Here is a 15534-nt window from a genome sequence, read left to right on the forward strand (position 1 = left end):
TGTGCTAACGGTGCCTCAGGGCACCACTGTGAATTCATAGGGAACTGTTCTAGTTTTTGAGGAAAGCACAGTCATACCTGTCACTTGTCACTAGTAGTGAAACTACTAGCGCAAGGTATTCATGGCTTTGACATTAGATCACAGTTTCATCCTTTCGATGACCTGGTGTCTTTGAGAAACCGGGTTTTCCTCAGGTGCTGGGGCAGAAAGCAAAAACGGAACAGAATAAAAATCAGGGTGGGAAAGGAAAGGTAGGTGGTGGTGGTGTCTGATCAGTGCCCAGCAGGCACTAAGATGTTAAGAAATAAACATTTATGAACGGTTTGGATGGATCGACTTAGCAAATCGGACTTCTTAGGTCTATCTTCTGGTCTAGGAACACCTTGGAAAAATTACTGAGACAGTGAGGGAACCAGGCGCTGAGCTAACCATGAACCATGATCTAAGGATGACCACACGAGCTCTTCTTCAGAAAGCGGGCTGCGTGATTCTCTGGGAAAAGTTGCAAAGGAACAACCCACAGATCCCATCCCAAATGCCCGTGGGGTCAGGAGGCCATGCTGGACAGTGGAGGGAGAGGGTGGGTTGGACTGGTCACTCAGGAGGCAGAACCAGGCCACCCGTTGGGCTCACAGATGGATTGATTTTGGGTGCAGGGGCTGACTGTGCTTGCATGTGTTTAACTACATTTGAATACCTTCAGGCAGAGCAGCTCCCCAGTTTCCTCCACCCCCTATTGTTGCCCAGTTCTACCTCAGTCTACCTGGCTCAAGAAAGCCTTTGAGTTTGTTGCCCCTTGTAAGAGGAGACAAAGCTCAAAGCTAAGGACAAAGCCATGTGGGGAAGGAGCTGTGGGAACATGGGGTAGAATGGCACTGGACTTCATATGCCAGCTCATTACCTGGTGGCTTTATCCTTAGCAGCTTGTAAGTGCTTTTCAGGGCAAGGGACACGCTTATCTTTGCACCCCTCCAATTCCTCCTTCACACGAGGCCCTGCGCACAATGGGGCTCTGGAAAGATGCAGTTGAATGAAGGGTGGGAGAGAAGGGCCCTTTTTAAAACCAAGAGAAGTTGTACAGAAAAAAAAACTTCAGTTGGGATCCAAGATGGGGGCCAGAGGGAGGCAGCATTCAGTGTTGCTCCGAGACCCGGGTCTCAACTAGTGGGAATACTGCTTTGCTGAGAGTGATAGAGGACTCCTCTGCAGCTGATCCCTTGCAGGAATCAGAGCCACCGTGCCCTGCGGGGACCCAGGCCTTGGCATTAGAGTAGGACTCCCAGCTACTCTCCCACACAGGTCTCCTGGGTGCCTTAGGGGGACTAACGGCATCAGCCCCTGCGCAGAATTCCCAGATGCCACTCCCACGCAGGACACTCAGCTCCTAGCCATGTGCAGGAACACCGGCCGCCACTCCTGTGTGGACCCACATCTACTAACATGGGGCTCCCTGGTCACCTCCGTCTTGGGACTCGGCAGCTACCACCATGGTCCCCTACTTCTGGTAGTCTGCCTGCACCTGGGGACATCACAGGCTCTGAAGAAAGCTCTGCACTCCACAGAGATCATCTCTGAATGCCTTGCACAATGCCATTGCCTGGCTCCCCCCACCTGACCCGACCCCCTATCACTGAAAGCAGCTGCCTCCATCTTGGGTCACCTCCATCACCATCTTTACTTGGGGCCACTACCAGTTTGGAACACTGGATAGACAGGTACTCATAGTTTTCTAATTCCCCCCAATCCCCAGCAGCCACTAACTCGGCACAGTGACTGCCCAGTTCAAAGCAGGCCTCCGTGACAGGTGCGCAGCCACCACAGTACAACACACAAGACCCCAGGAGGGAAAGGTTCCTGATTAGGAAGTAGAAAGGGAGAGGGTGAGGGAGATACATGTTAGAGACTAATTTAGAGACCAGGAACTGTGAAGTCTGCAGGTGAGATGAGGAGATAAGACCTGGTGCCCACAGCACAGGAGCTGAACCCAAAGGAGATCCTTGAGGTGCAGTCTCTCAATGGACCAGCGTGTGCCATACCCCACTTCCAGGTGCCTTGCACCCAAGGCCAACCCTCACACCCTGGTAACCCCCACCATCCTGAAGATGGAGATACCAATTAAAAGCAGTGAACCCCACCCATAGGATGAGAAGGGAAGCAAGAAAGATACTCATCTCCAACCAAAACAATCCTTGTTTCTTCCTTTGAAAGATTTCTTTCTTTCTCTCTTCTCCCTCTTTATTCTCCCGCCCTCACATCCCCAACATATGTGAAAACAAGCACTTTGCATAAATTAGGATATTGAGGACCAAGACGACTGAATAGTATATTACAGTTGTGTTGTATATTATTTATTTTCTTTTATTTCTCTCCAATTTTTACTGTTAAAATTTTTTATTTTTCTTAATATATATGTGTGTTTGTCTTATGTACTCTACTGTCTTCCCTCCTACCTATCTACCCAAAAATTACTACTGCTATATTCTCCTGCTACTAACCTTCTTCTTTAGACTTCTATTTCATGCTTCCTAAGATATGATAACTCTATATCTTCACCTCCAACCTCCTCAGCATATCTTCCTACAGCTCACCCCCTGTTCTTTTCCACCATCAGAAACTGTAAACCCTTTTACGAACCTACTGAGTATAATGTACATAATAATAGAATTCACCATTTCTGTACATTATGACCAAACTGTAAATGTATTAATAACAATAATTGTTTTTAGGTAGTATTTTGTTTATATTGAGATCTGTTAACATTGTCCTTCCCCTCAAAGGAGAGGTATTGGGACCCTACAGGGATACTATAAGCCTATAGGGTAAAAAGGGTGATGCCTCAGATCCACAGAGCTAGAAAGGTATACACACAAGCAGTATGAAAGATAAGGGAAGAAAGTGCTCCAAACAAATCAAGATACCACATTATTAGAATCCATGGCCAGCACAGCAGATGAAATTGCAGAGAAGGAGTTCAAGATGTACATAATTAAAAATTCTTTGAGTTAAACTATGATATAAGGGAAAAAATACAGACAGCAAAAGATCATTTTGACAAAGTGCTACATAAGCAAGTACAGGAAGCAAAAGATTACTGCAATAAGGAGATAGAGGTTCTGAAAAAAAACCCCAGAAATCCTTGAAATTAAAGAAAAAAAATAAACCAAATTAAAAGCTCAATTGAAAGTATCACCAACAGATTAGATAGACCACTTGGAAGACAGGACCTCAGACAATGAAGACAAAATATATAATCTTGGGAAGAATGTAGATCATACAGTGAAAATGGTAAGAAACCATGAGCAGAACATTCAAGAAATATGGGATAGTATAAAAAGACCAAATTTAAGAGCTATTGGGGTAGAGGAAGGCATAGAGTTTCAAACCAAAGGAATGAATAATATATTAAACTAAATAATATCAGAAAAATTTCCAAACATGAAGAATGAATTGGAAAACTAAATTAAGAGGCTTACAGGACACCAAATGTACAAAATCACAACAGATCCACACCAAGGCACATTATAACAAAAATGACTAACATACAGAATAAGCAGAGAATATTAAAAGCCACAAGAGAAAGGAATCAAATAACATATGGGGGGAAACCAATTAGGATAATGGCAGATTTTTCAAAAAGGCCCTGAAAGCCAGAAGATCCTGGAACAACATATATCAAGCTCTAAAAGAAAATGGGTGCCAACCAAGAATTTTGTATCCAGAAAATTAAGCTTTAGACTTGATGATGAAATAAAAACCTTCCACGATAAACAAAAGTTAAAAGAATTCACAGCTAGAAAACCTGCACTACAGAACATCCTCAGCAAAATATTCTATGAAGAAGACATGAAAAACAACAATGAAAATCAGCAGAGGAACATATTTCACTAAAGGAAAAACTAATCAAAGGAAAAACCAAGTCAAGTTAAGTAACAAAAATTAAAAAAAAAAAGGCTGGGAATAGAAATCATGGTCTCAATAATAACCCTGAAGTGTTAATGGCCTAAATTCATCAATAAAAAGACATAGGCTAGCTGGTTGGATAAACAAAAATACCCAACAATATGCTGCTTTCTAGAGACTCATCTCATAGGAAAAGACATACACAGACTGAAGGTGAAAGGTTGAGAAAAATCATACCACTCACATGAACTGCAGAAGCAAACAGGGGCTTCCATTCTCATATCAAATAAAATAGTCTTTAAGCTAAAGTTAATCAAAAGGGACAAAGAAGGAAATTTCATACTGCTCAAGGGAACCATATACCAACAAGACATAACAATTATAAATATAAATGCCCCAAACAATGGAACCTCTAAGTTCATCAAACAAACTCTTCTCAAGTTCACGAGTCAAACTGACTATAACATAATAATTCTGGGTGACATTAACACAGCTCTTTCATCACTGGATAGATCTTTCAAACAAAAACTGAACAAAGAAACTATAGAACTCAATAATACAATCAATAACTTACACTTAACTGACATATATAGAATAGTTCATTCTTCAACGAGTGAATATACTTTCTCCTCAGCAGTACATAGATCCTTCTTTTAAAATAGACCATATATTATGTCACAAAGCAACTCTTAGCAAATACAAAAAAGTAGAGATTCTACCCTGCATTCTATCAGATCACCATGGAATGGAATTAGAAATCAATGATAAAATAAAAAATAAAAACTACTCCAACACCTGGAGACTAAATAATATTCATTTAGTAAAATGAACAATGGGTTGTAAAAGACATCAAGGAGGAGATTAAAAAATTCTTAGAGATAAATGAGAACACTGATACAACATATAAAAATGTCTGGGACACTATGAAGGCAGTAAGTACTAAGGGGAAAGTACATTTCATGGAGTTCATTTCTTCAAAGAAGAAAAAGCCAACAGATAAATGACTTAACACTACATCTCACAGCCCTAGAATAAGAAGAACAAATCAATACCCCAAACAGTAGAAGACAGGAAATAATTAAAATCAGAGCTGAAATCAATGAAATTGAAACAAAAGAAACAATTGAAAAAACTGACAAAACAAAAATTGGTTCTTCAAAAAAATAAATAAAATTGACAAACCCTTAGTCACGCTAACAAAGAGAAGGAGAGAAAAAAACTCAAATCACTAACATATGTGATGAAAATGGAAATATCACAAGAGACACTACAGAAATACAGAAGATAATTAGAAATTATTTTGAAAACTTGTACTCTAATAAAATGAGAATATTGAAGTCATCAACAAACTTCTAGAGGCAATGAGTTGCCCAAATTGAATCAGGATGATATACACAATTTAAACATATCAATTTCAAGCAAGGAAATAGTAGACACCATCATAAGCCTACCAACAAGAAAAGCCCAGGACCAGATGGATACACAGCTGAGTTCTATAAGACCTATAAACAAGAACTAATACCTATACTCTACAAATTATTTTATGAAATAGAAAAAGAGAGAGCACTTCCAAACTCATTTTATGAGGCCAATATTACCCTGATTCCAAAACCAGGCAAAGACACATCAAAGAAAGAAAATTTCAGACCAATATCACTAATGAACATAAAAATTCTCAATAAGTTTCTGCCAAGTCAAATGCAAAAACATATCAAAAAGATAGTGCACCATGATCAAGTGGGGGTTTATCCCAGGGATGCAAGTTTGGTTCAACATACAGAAATCAATAAGCGTAATGCATCACATCAATAGATTTAAAGATAAGAATCATATGATCATCTCAATTGATGCAGAAAAAGCATTCAGCAAAATACAGCATGCATACATGTTCAAAACACTAGAAAAAATAGGGATAAAAGAAACATATCTCATCATCATAAAAGCTATTATTCTAAATGGAGAAAAATTGAAAGGCCAACATCATTCTAAATGGAGAAAAATTGAAAGCATTCCTTCTAAAAACTGGAACAAGACAGGGATGCCCTCTTTCACCACTTCTATTTATCATAGTTCTTGAAACACTGGCCAGAGCCCATTAGGCAGACAAAATAAATAAAAAGGGATAATGGATAGGAAAAGTAGAACTCAAATTATCACTATTTGCTGGCGATATGATTCTATACCTAGAAGACCCAAAAAATTCCACCAGAAAACTTCTAGAACTAGTAAATGGATTTAGCAAAGTAGCAGGATACAAAATCAACACACAAAAATCAAAGGCATTTCTGTATATCAGTGACAAATCTTTAGAAAGTGAAATGAGGAAAACTACCTCATTTACAATAGCCTCAAAAAAAAATGAATTACTTGGAAATCAACCTAACAAAAGAGGTGAAATATCTATACAATGAAAGCTATAGAATGCTAAAGAAATAAATCAAAGAAGACCCTTAGAAGATGGAAAGATCTCTCTTGTTCTTGGATAGGCAGAATTAATATTATCAAAATGACCATACTACCAAAAGCTCTATACAAATTTAATGAAATTCCAGTCAAAATCCTAATGACATTCCTCATAGAAATAGAAAAAGCAGTCATGAAATTCATCTGGAAAAATACTCCAGAATAGCTAATACAATGCTTAGCAAGTAGATTGAAGCAGGTGGCATCACTATACCAGACCTGAAACTATACTACAGAAAAAATAGGGATAAAAAGAACATATTTCAACATCATAAAAGCTATCTATGCTAAGCCCCAGGCCAAAAGCATAGTATTGGCACCAAAATAGACTGGTAGACCAATGGTACAGAATAGAAGACACAGAGACTAACCCACATAATTATAGTTATCTTATATTAGACAAAGGTGCCAAAAACATACATTGTAGAAAAGACAGCCTTTTCAACAAATGGTGCTTGGAAAATTGGAAATCCATATGCAACAAAATGAAATTAAACCCTTATCTCTCACCATGCACAAAACTCAACTCAAAGTGGATCAAAGACCTAGGAATTAAACCAGAGTCACTGCACCTATTAGAAGAAAAAGTAGGCCCAAATTTCAATCATGTCAGATTAATCTCCAACTTGCTTAATAAGACTCCTATAGCACAAGAATTAAAATCAAGAATCAGTAAATGGGATAGATTCAAACTAAAAAGATTCTTGGCAAAAGAAACAATCAGTGAGGTGAATGGAGAGCCTACATTGTGAGAGCAAACCTTTACCACAAGCACATCAGATAGAGCACTAATCTCTAGAGTATATAAATAACTCAAAAAGCTAAATACCAAAACAACAACAACAACAAACAAACAAACAAACAAATAGCCCAATCAATAAATGGGCCAAGGAACTGGACACTTCTCAGAAGATGATATACAACCAATCAATAAATATATGGAAAATGTTCAACATCTCTAGCAATTAGAGAAATGCAAATAAAAACTACTCTAAGATTACATCTCACTCCAGTCAGAATGGCAGCTATTAAGAATATAAACAACAATAAGTGTTGGCGAGGATGTGGGGGAAAATGCACACTCATACATTGCTGGTGGGACTGCAAAATGGTGCAGCCAATATGGAAAGCAGTATGGAGATTCCTTGGAAAACTGGGAATTGAACCACCTTTTGACCCAGCTATTCCACTCGTTGTATACCCAAAGGACTTAAAAGCAGCATTCTACAGGGACACAGCCACATCAATGTTTGTAGCAGCACAATTAACAATAGCTAAACTGTGGAACCAACCTAGATACCCTTCAGTAGATGAATGGATAAAGAAAATGTGGCATATATACTCAATGGAATATTATTCATCAATAAAAGATAATAAAATCATGGCATTTGCAGGTAAATGGATGGAACTGGAGAATTTAATGCTAAGTGAAGTTAGCCAATCTCAAAAAACCAAATGCTGAATATTTTCTCTGATATAAGAAATCTGATTCATAGTGGGGTTGGGAGGGGGAGCATGGGAGGATTAGACGAACTCTAGATAGGGCAGAGAGGTGGGAGGGAAAGGGAGGGGACATGGGGGTAAAAAGGATGGTGGAATGAGATGGATATCATTACCTTAAGTGTTGGAACACAGGATTAAACCAGTTAGGGTCACTCCAGGTGAACTGGGCTGGCACAAAATAATGACATACAGACAGAGAAATACTGGGTGCTCGGTTCCTAAGTGGCAGCTCCCAACATATTCCCCCTTTTTAATATCTAAAGGCAATTGGGGAATTTTGTCTTCCAGTCACTGGATTTTTGGTCCGAGGTTGTCATGATCTACTATTGAAACACAAAAGGAATTAGTAGAAAACATATCATTTCAATAACAAACCATATAGACTCTTTCAGCATATTTAGGATTAAGGTCATTTAATTTATTTGGAAGATCCAGGTTATTGTTATTACTCTGCCAAATACTTGTCAGAAGATTCTTAATCTTTTTCCAATTTTATCAGGAAGCATTGCATTTGGCCATAGTAACACTGACATTTTTATTTGGCATGGCATTTAAGCCTTTCCACAAACCATAGCGCAGAGGTCTCATTCGCCTTATTCCTTACAGGGGCTTCTAGAGCATTCTAACTTAGTTTCAATCCTTCCATCAGCACTTATCTGACTATGAAGGATCTTGGAAGTAATTTAAGTCAAACTATTAAGAAAAATTCACGTGTTGTGCATTTTTAAGACATAGCCAAAAAGGCAGTAATGTAGGAATAATAGATAATATTTTAAGTAGTCCCTTCAAGGATCATGAGATCAAGAGCTTGCCTAGGTCTGATTATTTGGCATGCACCTGTTTCAAAGCCTGAATATTAACCTCAGCATGTTAGCTGGCAACAGGACAAAGGAACATTGATGAAGGATCAATGTCTTTTTTCTCTACTACAACTAGCAATAAAATTAGGCAAGTTGTACCTTTTATAGGTTTCAGGATATTCAATCATCTTTTCTCTCAATTCTCACATTTAAGGAGTCTTTTAGGTCTGTCAGTAATGTAACAATTCTGAAGGCAGAAGTCAAACATCAAAACGTCCTTTGGGTGCCATCTCACTGAGGATTAAGGTTTCTAGGATCCTCATGTAATTTTAGGAGACCAACCTAAAATATATCCATTATTTCCAGACAGCTCATGTTGTACAGGCAAGACATGCACAATCCATCCACTGAGAAAAGGCGTCAGTTTCTATTGTAGAAGGATTAGGGCTATAATACATTGGTGGATATTTTATGTAAATAACTGGCTTGTATACAAAAATTCTATTTTGACAATTGTCCAGATGTATATAGTCTTAATTTTTAAGGACCAGCATAATCAGCTGGTTTAGGTTTCTTATATGCTATCTTTTTCTCAAAAGATACTCCCAGACAGCCTGTTTACCATAGGATCAACATATGGGTATAAGTGACCATTAGAGTCAGTACAATTAATCTAGTTACATGGGTGGACTTTTTAGTCCATGTTGCACATTAAATAATGGATCTGAGAAATGGGTCCATAGAAGTTTGTTCATAATTTTTACATACCTGACAAGCTTGTGAAGCTGCATGGCTGTAAACTTTGCAGCTGGGAGATTTACCTTCCTGTGTCAGGATTTTCAACCTTTCCATGATGACCGGTTTAAACTCTATCTTTTGATTTGATTTAACTTACTAAATCATGGTCTAGCAGCAGTAAGACTCTCAGTATCAAAATTAAGAAAAATTTTAAAAATACTATGTAAGATCTATTATGTGTGTGGGGGGTCCTGTTTCCCCCACTTTTTAAAAAATTTAATAAAATTGAGCAAAGTCCTGGCATAAGTCATTAAAGTTATAGATAATAGTACAATATTTGCATAATAAGAAAAGATTTACCATACTTAGTTTGTTCTGAATTTTGACAAAAGTCATCTACTAGCTATGTTAAGTCCAACATCAGTGAGTTGGAGAGGGACTATGGTGACTAGAAACCTGTTTTATTAATGTATGATTTAATTTTTGACTTTAATAAAATCACTAAAAATGAAGAATATAATAAAAATTTATATTTTGAAATTAGCTTCAGATGAACTCCAATTGGATATTTTAATTTGGAATGAATGGAGTCAAGAGTTTATAACTTAGGAGTGGTGGGCATGAGAAAAATATAGACATCTATCTAAAATAGGAAGTACATATGTTAAATAAGCCTAGAGAAGATTTTTTAACCATTAATAAAGAATGAAATAGAGAAATGAATTTTTTTAATCTATGAATCCATGAAAAACTGTCATTGTTGTTATCAAACTTAGTGTTGACCTAAGTGTAGGGAGTTAATATCCCAAATATTAATGGGTAAAAACAAGTCAACAATATTAAGACAGTGATCTAATTTAGAATTTTATATAACATTGAGCTAGTAATAACATTTTTAGGGATCTCATGTCAAAATAATCTTTGTATATAAAGAAACAGTTTTATGAGCATCCTTAATAACTTTATTTAATGTAGTAAAATTAGCTCTAATAATTATGTATAATTTATGGTTTTACCAATTTCAAAAATATCAATGTACATAAGGCATCATCTAATATTATTAATGTTGAGAAAAGCTCTATCATGTTAAATTTCTTATTAAAATAAGCTATCGGCTGTTGAGCTGATTTATTTATGGCTGTCTGTCTAATATTTTAGGGGTAACTATTTTTAGGGTTATTTTCCTCAGTGACAAACTGTTGACAGGGGCTCAAAGTTAAGACCCTGTTTCCATGTTTAGAGGCTTCCAAAAATCTGTTTATAACTTAGAAAAGAAGTAAAATTTTTAACCAGAAGGTTTATTTGTCTTGGGGTAAGATTAGTATTTTAATTTTTTTTTCTGTCTGTATGTTTACCTTTCCTTTCCTTCATTGGTCTCCATTCAACTATGGTGTAATATCCAAACTTGACTATGTTAACTAACCTCTGTAGATCCCTTGGAATGATGAAGGCTAACTTTTGAAAACGAGTGGCCCCCTATAAGTTTAAGGTGCTGTATTGTCTCTTTAAATCTCTCTATGAAAATAGTAGGATTTTTATAAAGGCTTTCTAAAATTATTTTTTAGGTATTCTGTTTACCTGTTGGATATTAATAAATTTGGGGGAGTTGTCTGTGCTTCAGATAGACTGTTAGTTTTGTTCCTATTCTGTGTTATTGGGACATGGTTAAGATAAATCTCCTTTAAAACCATTTTTAAGATGGTCCTCTATTTTAAAGTTTACATAAGTAATAGCATAATATCTCTGTAGATAGGGTTAGGTATCTGGCATAAATTTTGAAATATTTCAATACATGAACTTGGCTCTCTCGAAAATCTCCCTGAATGTATTCTGGTTTATGTTAAGTTTGCGAGGTCCCCTTTGATCTTTTTTCCTAGTAGGTAATTTTTTAAGGCCTTCTCTGTTAGTAGTAATTGAGACTAGATATGAAAATGAGACATCTTTTATTAACCATTGTAATTTTTTAGTATATAGACTAGTTGGTTCATTTTGATATTATGTGTAAATGAACAATTTTAAAAGGAACCCTCATTTCTTCCTGAGAGAAGGTCTCAAAATATCTCTATATTTCAGAATACTATCCTTTAAATAGGTGTCTCTTTTTTAATTTTTTTAAAGAGAGAGAGAGAGAGAGAGAATTTTTTTAATATTTATTTTTTAGTTTTCGGCGGACACAACATCTTTGTTTGTATGTGGTGCTGAGGATTGAACCCGGGCCGCACGCATGCCAGGCAAGTGCACTACTGCTTGAGCCACATCCCCAGCCCCAATAGGTGTCTCTTAATTGTCTTCTAGAAAATATGATTAAGGGGCTGGGGTTGTGGCTCAGCGGAGGAGCGATCGCCTTGCACGTGCGAGACCTGGGTTTAATCCTCAGCACCACATAAAAATGAATAAGTGAAATAAAGGTATTGTGTCCAACTACAACTAAAAAATAAATATTAAAAAAAAAGAAAATATGATTAAGATTACTTCCCAGTGTAGGGAGCAATATACAAGTCTTACAATGTTTCATGGATTATAGGTCCAGTTAGAAAATTTATATACTACAAATGAATTTCCAACAAAGTTTAGAATTTTTATTATTCAAAACTAATGTATTACTTTAATTTGGAGAACACCAATCCTAATAAAATGTTCTCCTAAATCCCATAAACATCCAATGATGTCTTTGAATCAATCAATTTTAGCCTCCAAGGGAAAGTGTCAAAATTGGAATTTAAGTCAGCATTTTAAAATGTTATTGTTTAATCAAGATTGTGAATTTATTCACTAAAATTAATCCTTGTCTTAACAAGAATCACTAGGCAAATAAAGGCCTTACTTAATGGAAATAAACAACATTTTAATAGGTCTTTATCATGTCAAAATATGGAAAAAATCTTGGTTCATATTAGTATAATAAAATCTGGGGGGGAAAGTCTGAAATATCCTAGAATTAATCAGTTCAAATTATTATAGTCAATCCAGTTGTACATAAATCTGTTTTTCAATTATTTTAACTTTCTATATCATCTGTCAAGATAATGATATAAGGGGGCTGGGGATGTGGCTCAAGCAGTAGCGCACTCGCCTGGCATGCATGCGGCCCGGGTTCCATCCTCAGCACCACATACAAACAAAGATGTTGTGTCCGCCGAGAACTGAAAAATAAATATTGAAATTCTCTCTCTCTCTCTCTCTCTCTCTCTCTCTCTCTCTTAAAAAAAAAGAGAAAGAAATCATGTTAAAAAATGAATAAATAAAGATAATGATATAAGGATTTCCTTATTTAGAATTTTTTTTTTAATCATTAAAATCTAGAACATAAAGACCTTGTTTTACCCAAAGATGATTTCTTTCTTCTTCTTAGGACCTCCAAGGTGTGCTTCCTCTCTGTGGAAGTATATTCTTGTCCTTTTAGAATTTTTCTTGGTTATACTTTGGAACCATTTATATAAATCTTAGAATCTAAACATATTATTATATCTTGATAAGAAGAAATATCTCAGTGAAAATATAGGTACAGCACTTAGACATTTTTGTTGACAGAATCATTTCTGTTTACCATCTTATAAAAATTTGTACAATAATTTGAGAATTAGAGATTATTTGATGGTTGTATTATATTTTGAAATAGGTATTTTATAGTAAAATACATTTATCTTAAATATTTGTAACTATAAAAAGCAGAACATCGGATAAATGCATGTATAAGAAATATAAATTATGTGTTTTCTGCTGAAGGAAATAGATACATATTAATTAAACAAATAGACATATATGTTAACTATTCTATGAATTAAGGACTATAGATTATCCAAATAACTGGAAAGATATGTATTAAAAATAAAGGTATAAGTTACTATTATATAACCATGGAATTTTAAAATAAGTCTCATCAAACCATGTGGCTCTTCAAAGTATTTGGATCCATTTATTTTACCTTGGACTAGTAGTGCACTTTTTATATTAATGACATCACATGATGTGGTTAAAATAAAATCCTTGTGTATACATTTACTCTTTTTTTATAATTATATAGTCAGGAATGAGAAGAATGAGGATTTCTTGGTTGTTATAGGAACATTGTGAGAAAAGATCTCATGATGCTGGCTTTTGTACCTGTGGCAAGCAAAATGCATCCTCATAATCTCCAAAATTAAAAGCAAAATTCAATAAGCATATGAATGATCTCTCATCAATGTAACATTATTTAGTAACAACCATAAAGAGGAAAAGGAAGGATTTTATTTATTTATTTATTTTAATTGATTTTATTTTTTTTAATACATGACAGTGGAATGTATTACAATTCTTATTACACATATAGAGCACAATTTTTCATATCTCAGTTGGTATATAAAGTAGTTGACACCCAATTTGTGTCTTCAAAAAGGAAGGATTTTAAAGGAAGCTGTTAAGGGATAAAAAAAAATCAAGTTATTTAGCTTTGAGGGCAAATCAGGCTTAGGGCAACGTAGAAGCCTGTGGAATCAGATTTTGCCTGAAAAAGATATCTTTCCTTAGTATTTACAGGTGAGCATTCTTAAGTAAAATGTAAGATCTGTGTAGCTCTGGTAGTAGACCTGGGTGAAGCAGGAAGTACAGGTTAGTGGCTGGGAGTTGGGACCAAAAGCCCTGATTGAATGACAATGAAAGGACCAATGGGAAGCCCGAAAAAAATGTGGGAGGTGGGACTCATCCGCCATTTTGTCTTGGCCATGTGGCTGGAGAACTCTTCTGGGTTCTCCACAGTCCAAAATTTTGCCTGAGGTCTTTTGTGTTTCATATGTCCAGTTACTAGCAGTTCTGGTTGAACCTTTGCTGCACCCAGTGACATATGTCCATGTTTTGGTGCTGTCTAGTCTGTGCTCCAGGGAGGGGTTACCATGGTTACTGGAATTAGTTGTCACTGTGTGTGGCCTGGGCTGGCTTAGATTGGTTGTTGTTTGCGCCCCAAGCAACAAAGAACCTTTTGGTTGGCTTCATCCTGCCAACCAAACACGTGGTTCCATGTGTCGTGTCCAGGTCCCAGGCGAGATATCTGTTTGGACCTTCACTCCAAGTCTCCTTGGGACACCATCTTGTGGGCATTTCGCCAGTGGGAAGGTTTGAGAATTGTGGTGTGAAATAACAGGGCTACATCTGAGCTTGCAGCTAACTGGGAGTTACCTTGTTTTTGTCTGCTCAGGCCACAGGATCTCTCCTTGAGGAGACAACTCGGAAGTGGGCTCAGTACAAAGAGAAGTGTCTAAAAGACTTACTTAAGAAACCTTCTGGTAAGCACATATATTAGTTATCTGTGGCTGTGTAACAAGTTGCCCCAAAGCTTAGTGGCTTAAAATAGTAATAATCATGTGTCTCTCAATGTTCCTGTGGATCAGGAATGCAGACAGGACACAGTGGGCCTGACAGGTTTCTGCTCAGCCATGTCTGGGGTTCAGCTGAGAGACTCAAAACTCGGGAGCCGGAATCACCCAAAGCCTCCTCCCATGTCCACTAGCTGATGCTGGTTCTCAACTGAAAGTTAAGTGGCAACTGGTAGCCCATATGCATGGCCTGTCCACATGGATTGGGATTCCTTACAGCAGATGGCTGGGTTCCTAAGGGCTAGCCTAATGACAGCCCATATCACTTTGTATGACCTGGCTTCAGAAGTCACACAACATCACTTCTGCCAAGCTCAGTTGGATGAGACAGTTACAAAGTTCTCCCCAGGCTCAAGGAGAGTGACCATAAACCCACTTCTCACTATAAAGTAACATGACATGGGATGTGTATGGATGCAGCCCTCTTTGACGAAAGCTATCTGCTACAATTACTGCCTAGTCTTCAATGGTGAGTAATTTGTCAACTGAATTGTTATAGATTGAATTTGTGTCATTTTATGAGTATGTGACCAGGAACCTAGATCCCACAGATGTCCTTAAATCAGCTTGTTATTTTGCATATTTCATCGTAGGTGTGTTCTGGGATCTAATTGGTGAAGGTTTGACAATTATTTAATCAAATTAATTATGGAACATAAGGCTTTTTGGCTGGATCTCCAAGTGTGACCCAGAGTTTCTGCGAGAGTTTGGTTCACATAAAGCAAAATTAGCATGACATGGACATTACATTAACTGACTAGGGTTAAACTGAGTAGATA

At 36.8% G+C, this 15534-nt stretch overlaps 1 protein-coding gene across 1 annotated transcript in view; it reads left to right on the forward strand.

Moving 5' to 3' along the window:
* Positions 1-15534, forward strand: part of Glp2r (glucagon like peptide 2 receptor) — an 80082-nt gene that overhangs the window by 4036 nt on the left and 60512 nt on the right. The window contains exon 2 of the mRNA XM_015504532.2: positions 14578-14665. Coding sequence (XP_015360018.1) covers positions 14578-14665 — 88 coding nt within the window. The remainder of the gene's footprint in view (positions 1-14577; positions 14666-15534) is intronic.

This window comes from Marmota marmota, unplaced genomic scaffold, assembly GCF_001458135.2.
Source record: "Marmota marmota marmota unplaced genomic scaffold, marMar, whole genome shotgun sequence".
Classification (NCBI taxonomy): Eukaryota; Metazoa; Chordata; class Mammalia; order Rodentia; family Sciuridae; genus Marmota; species Marmota marmota.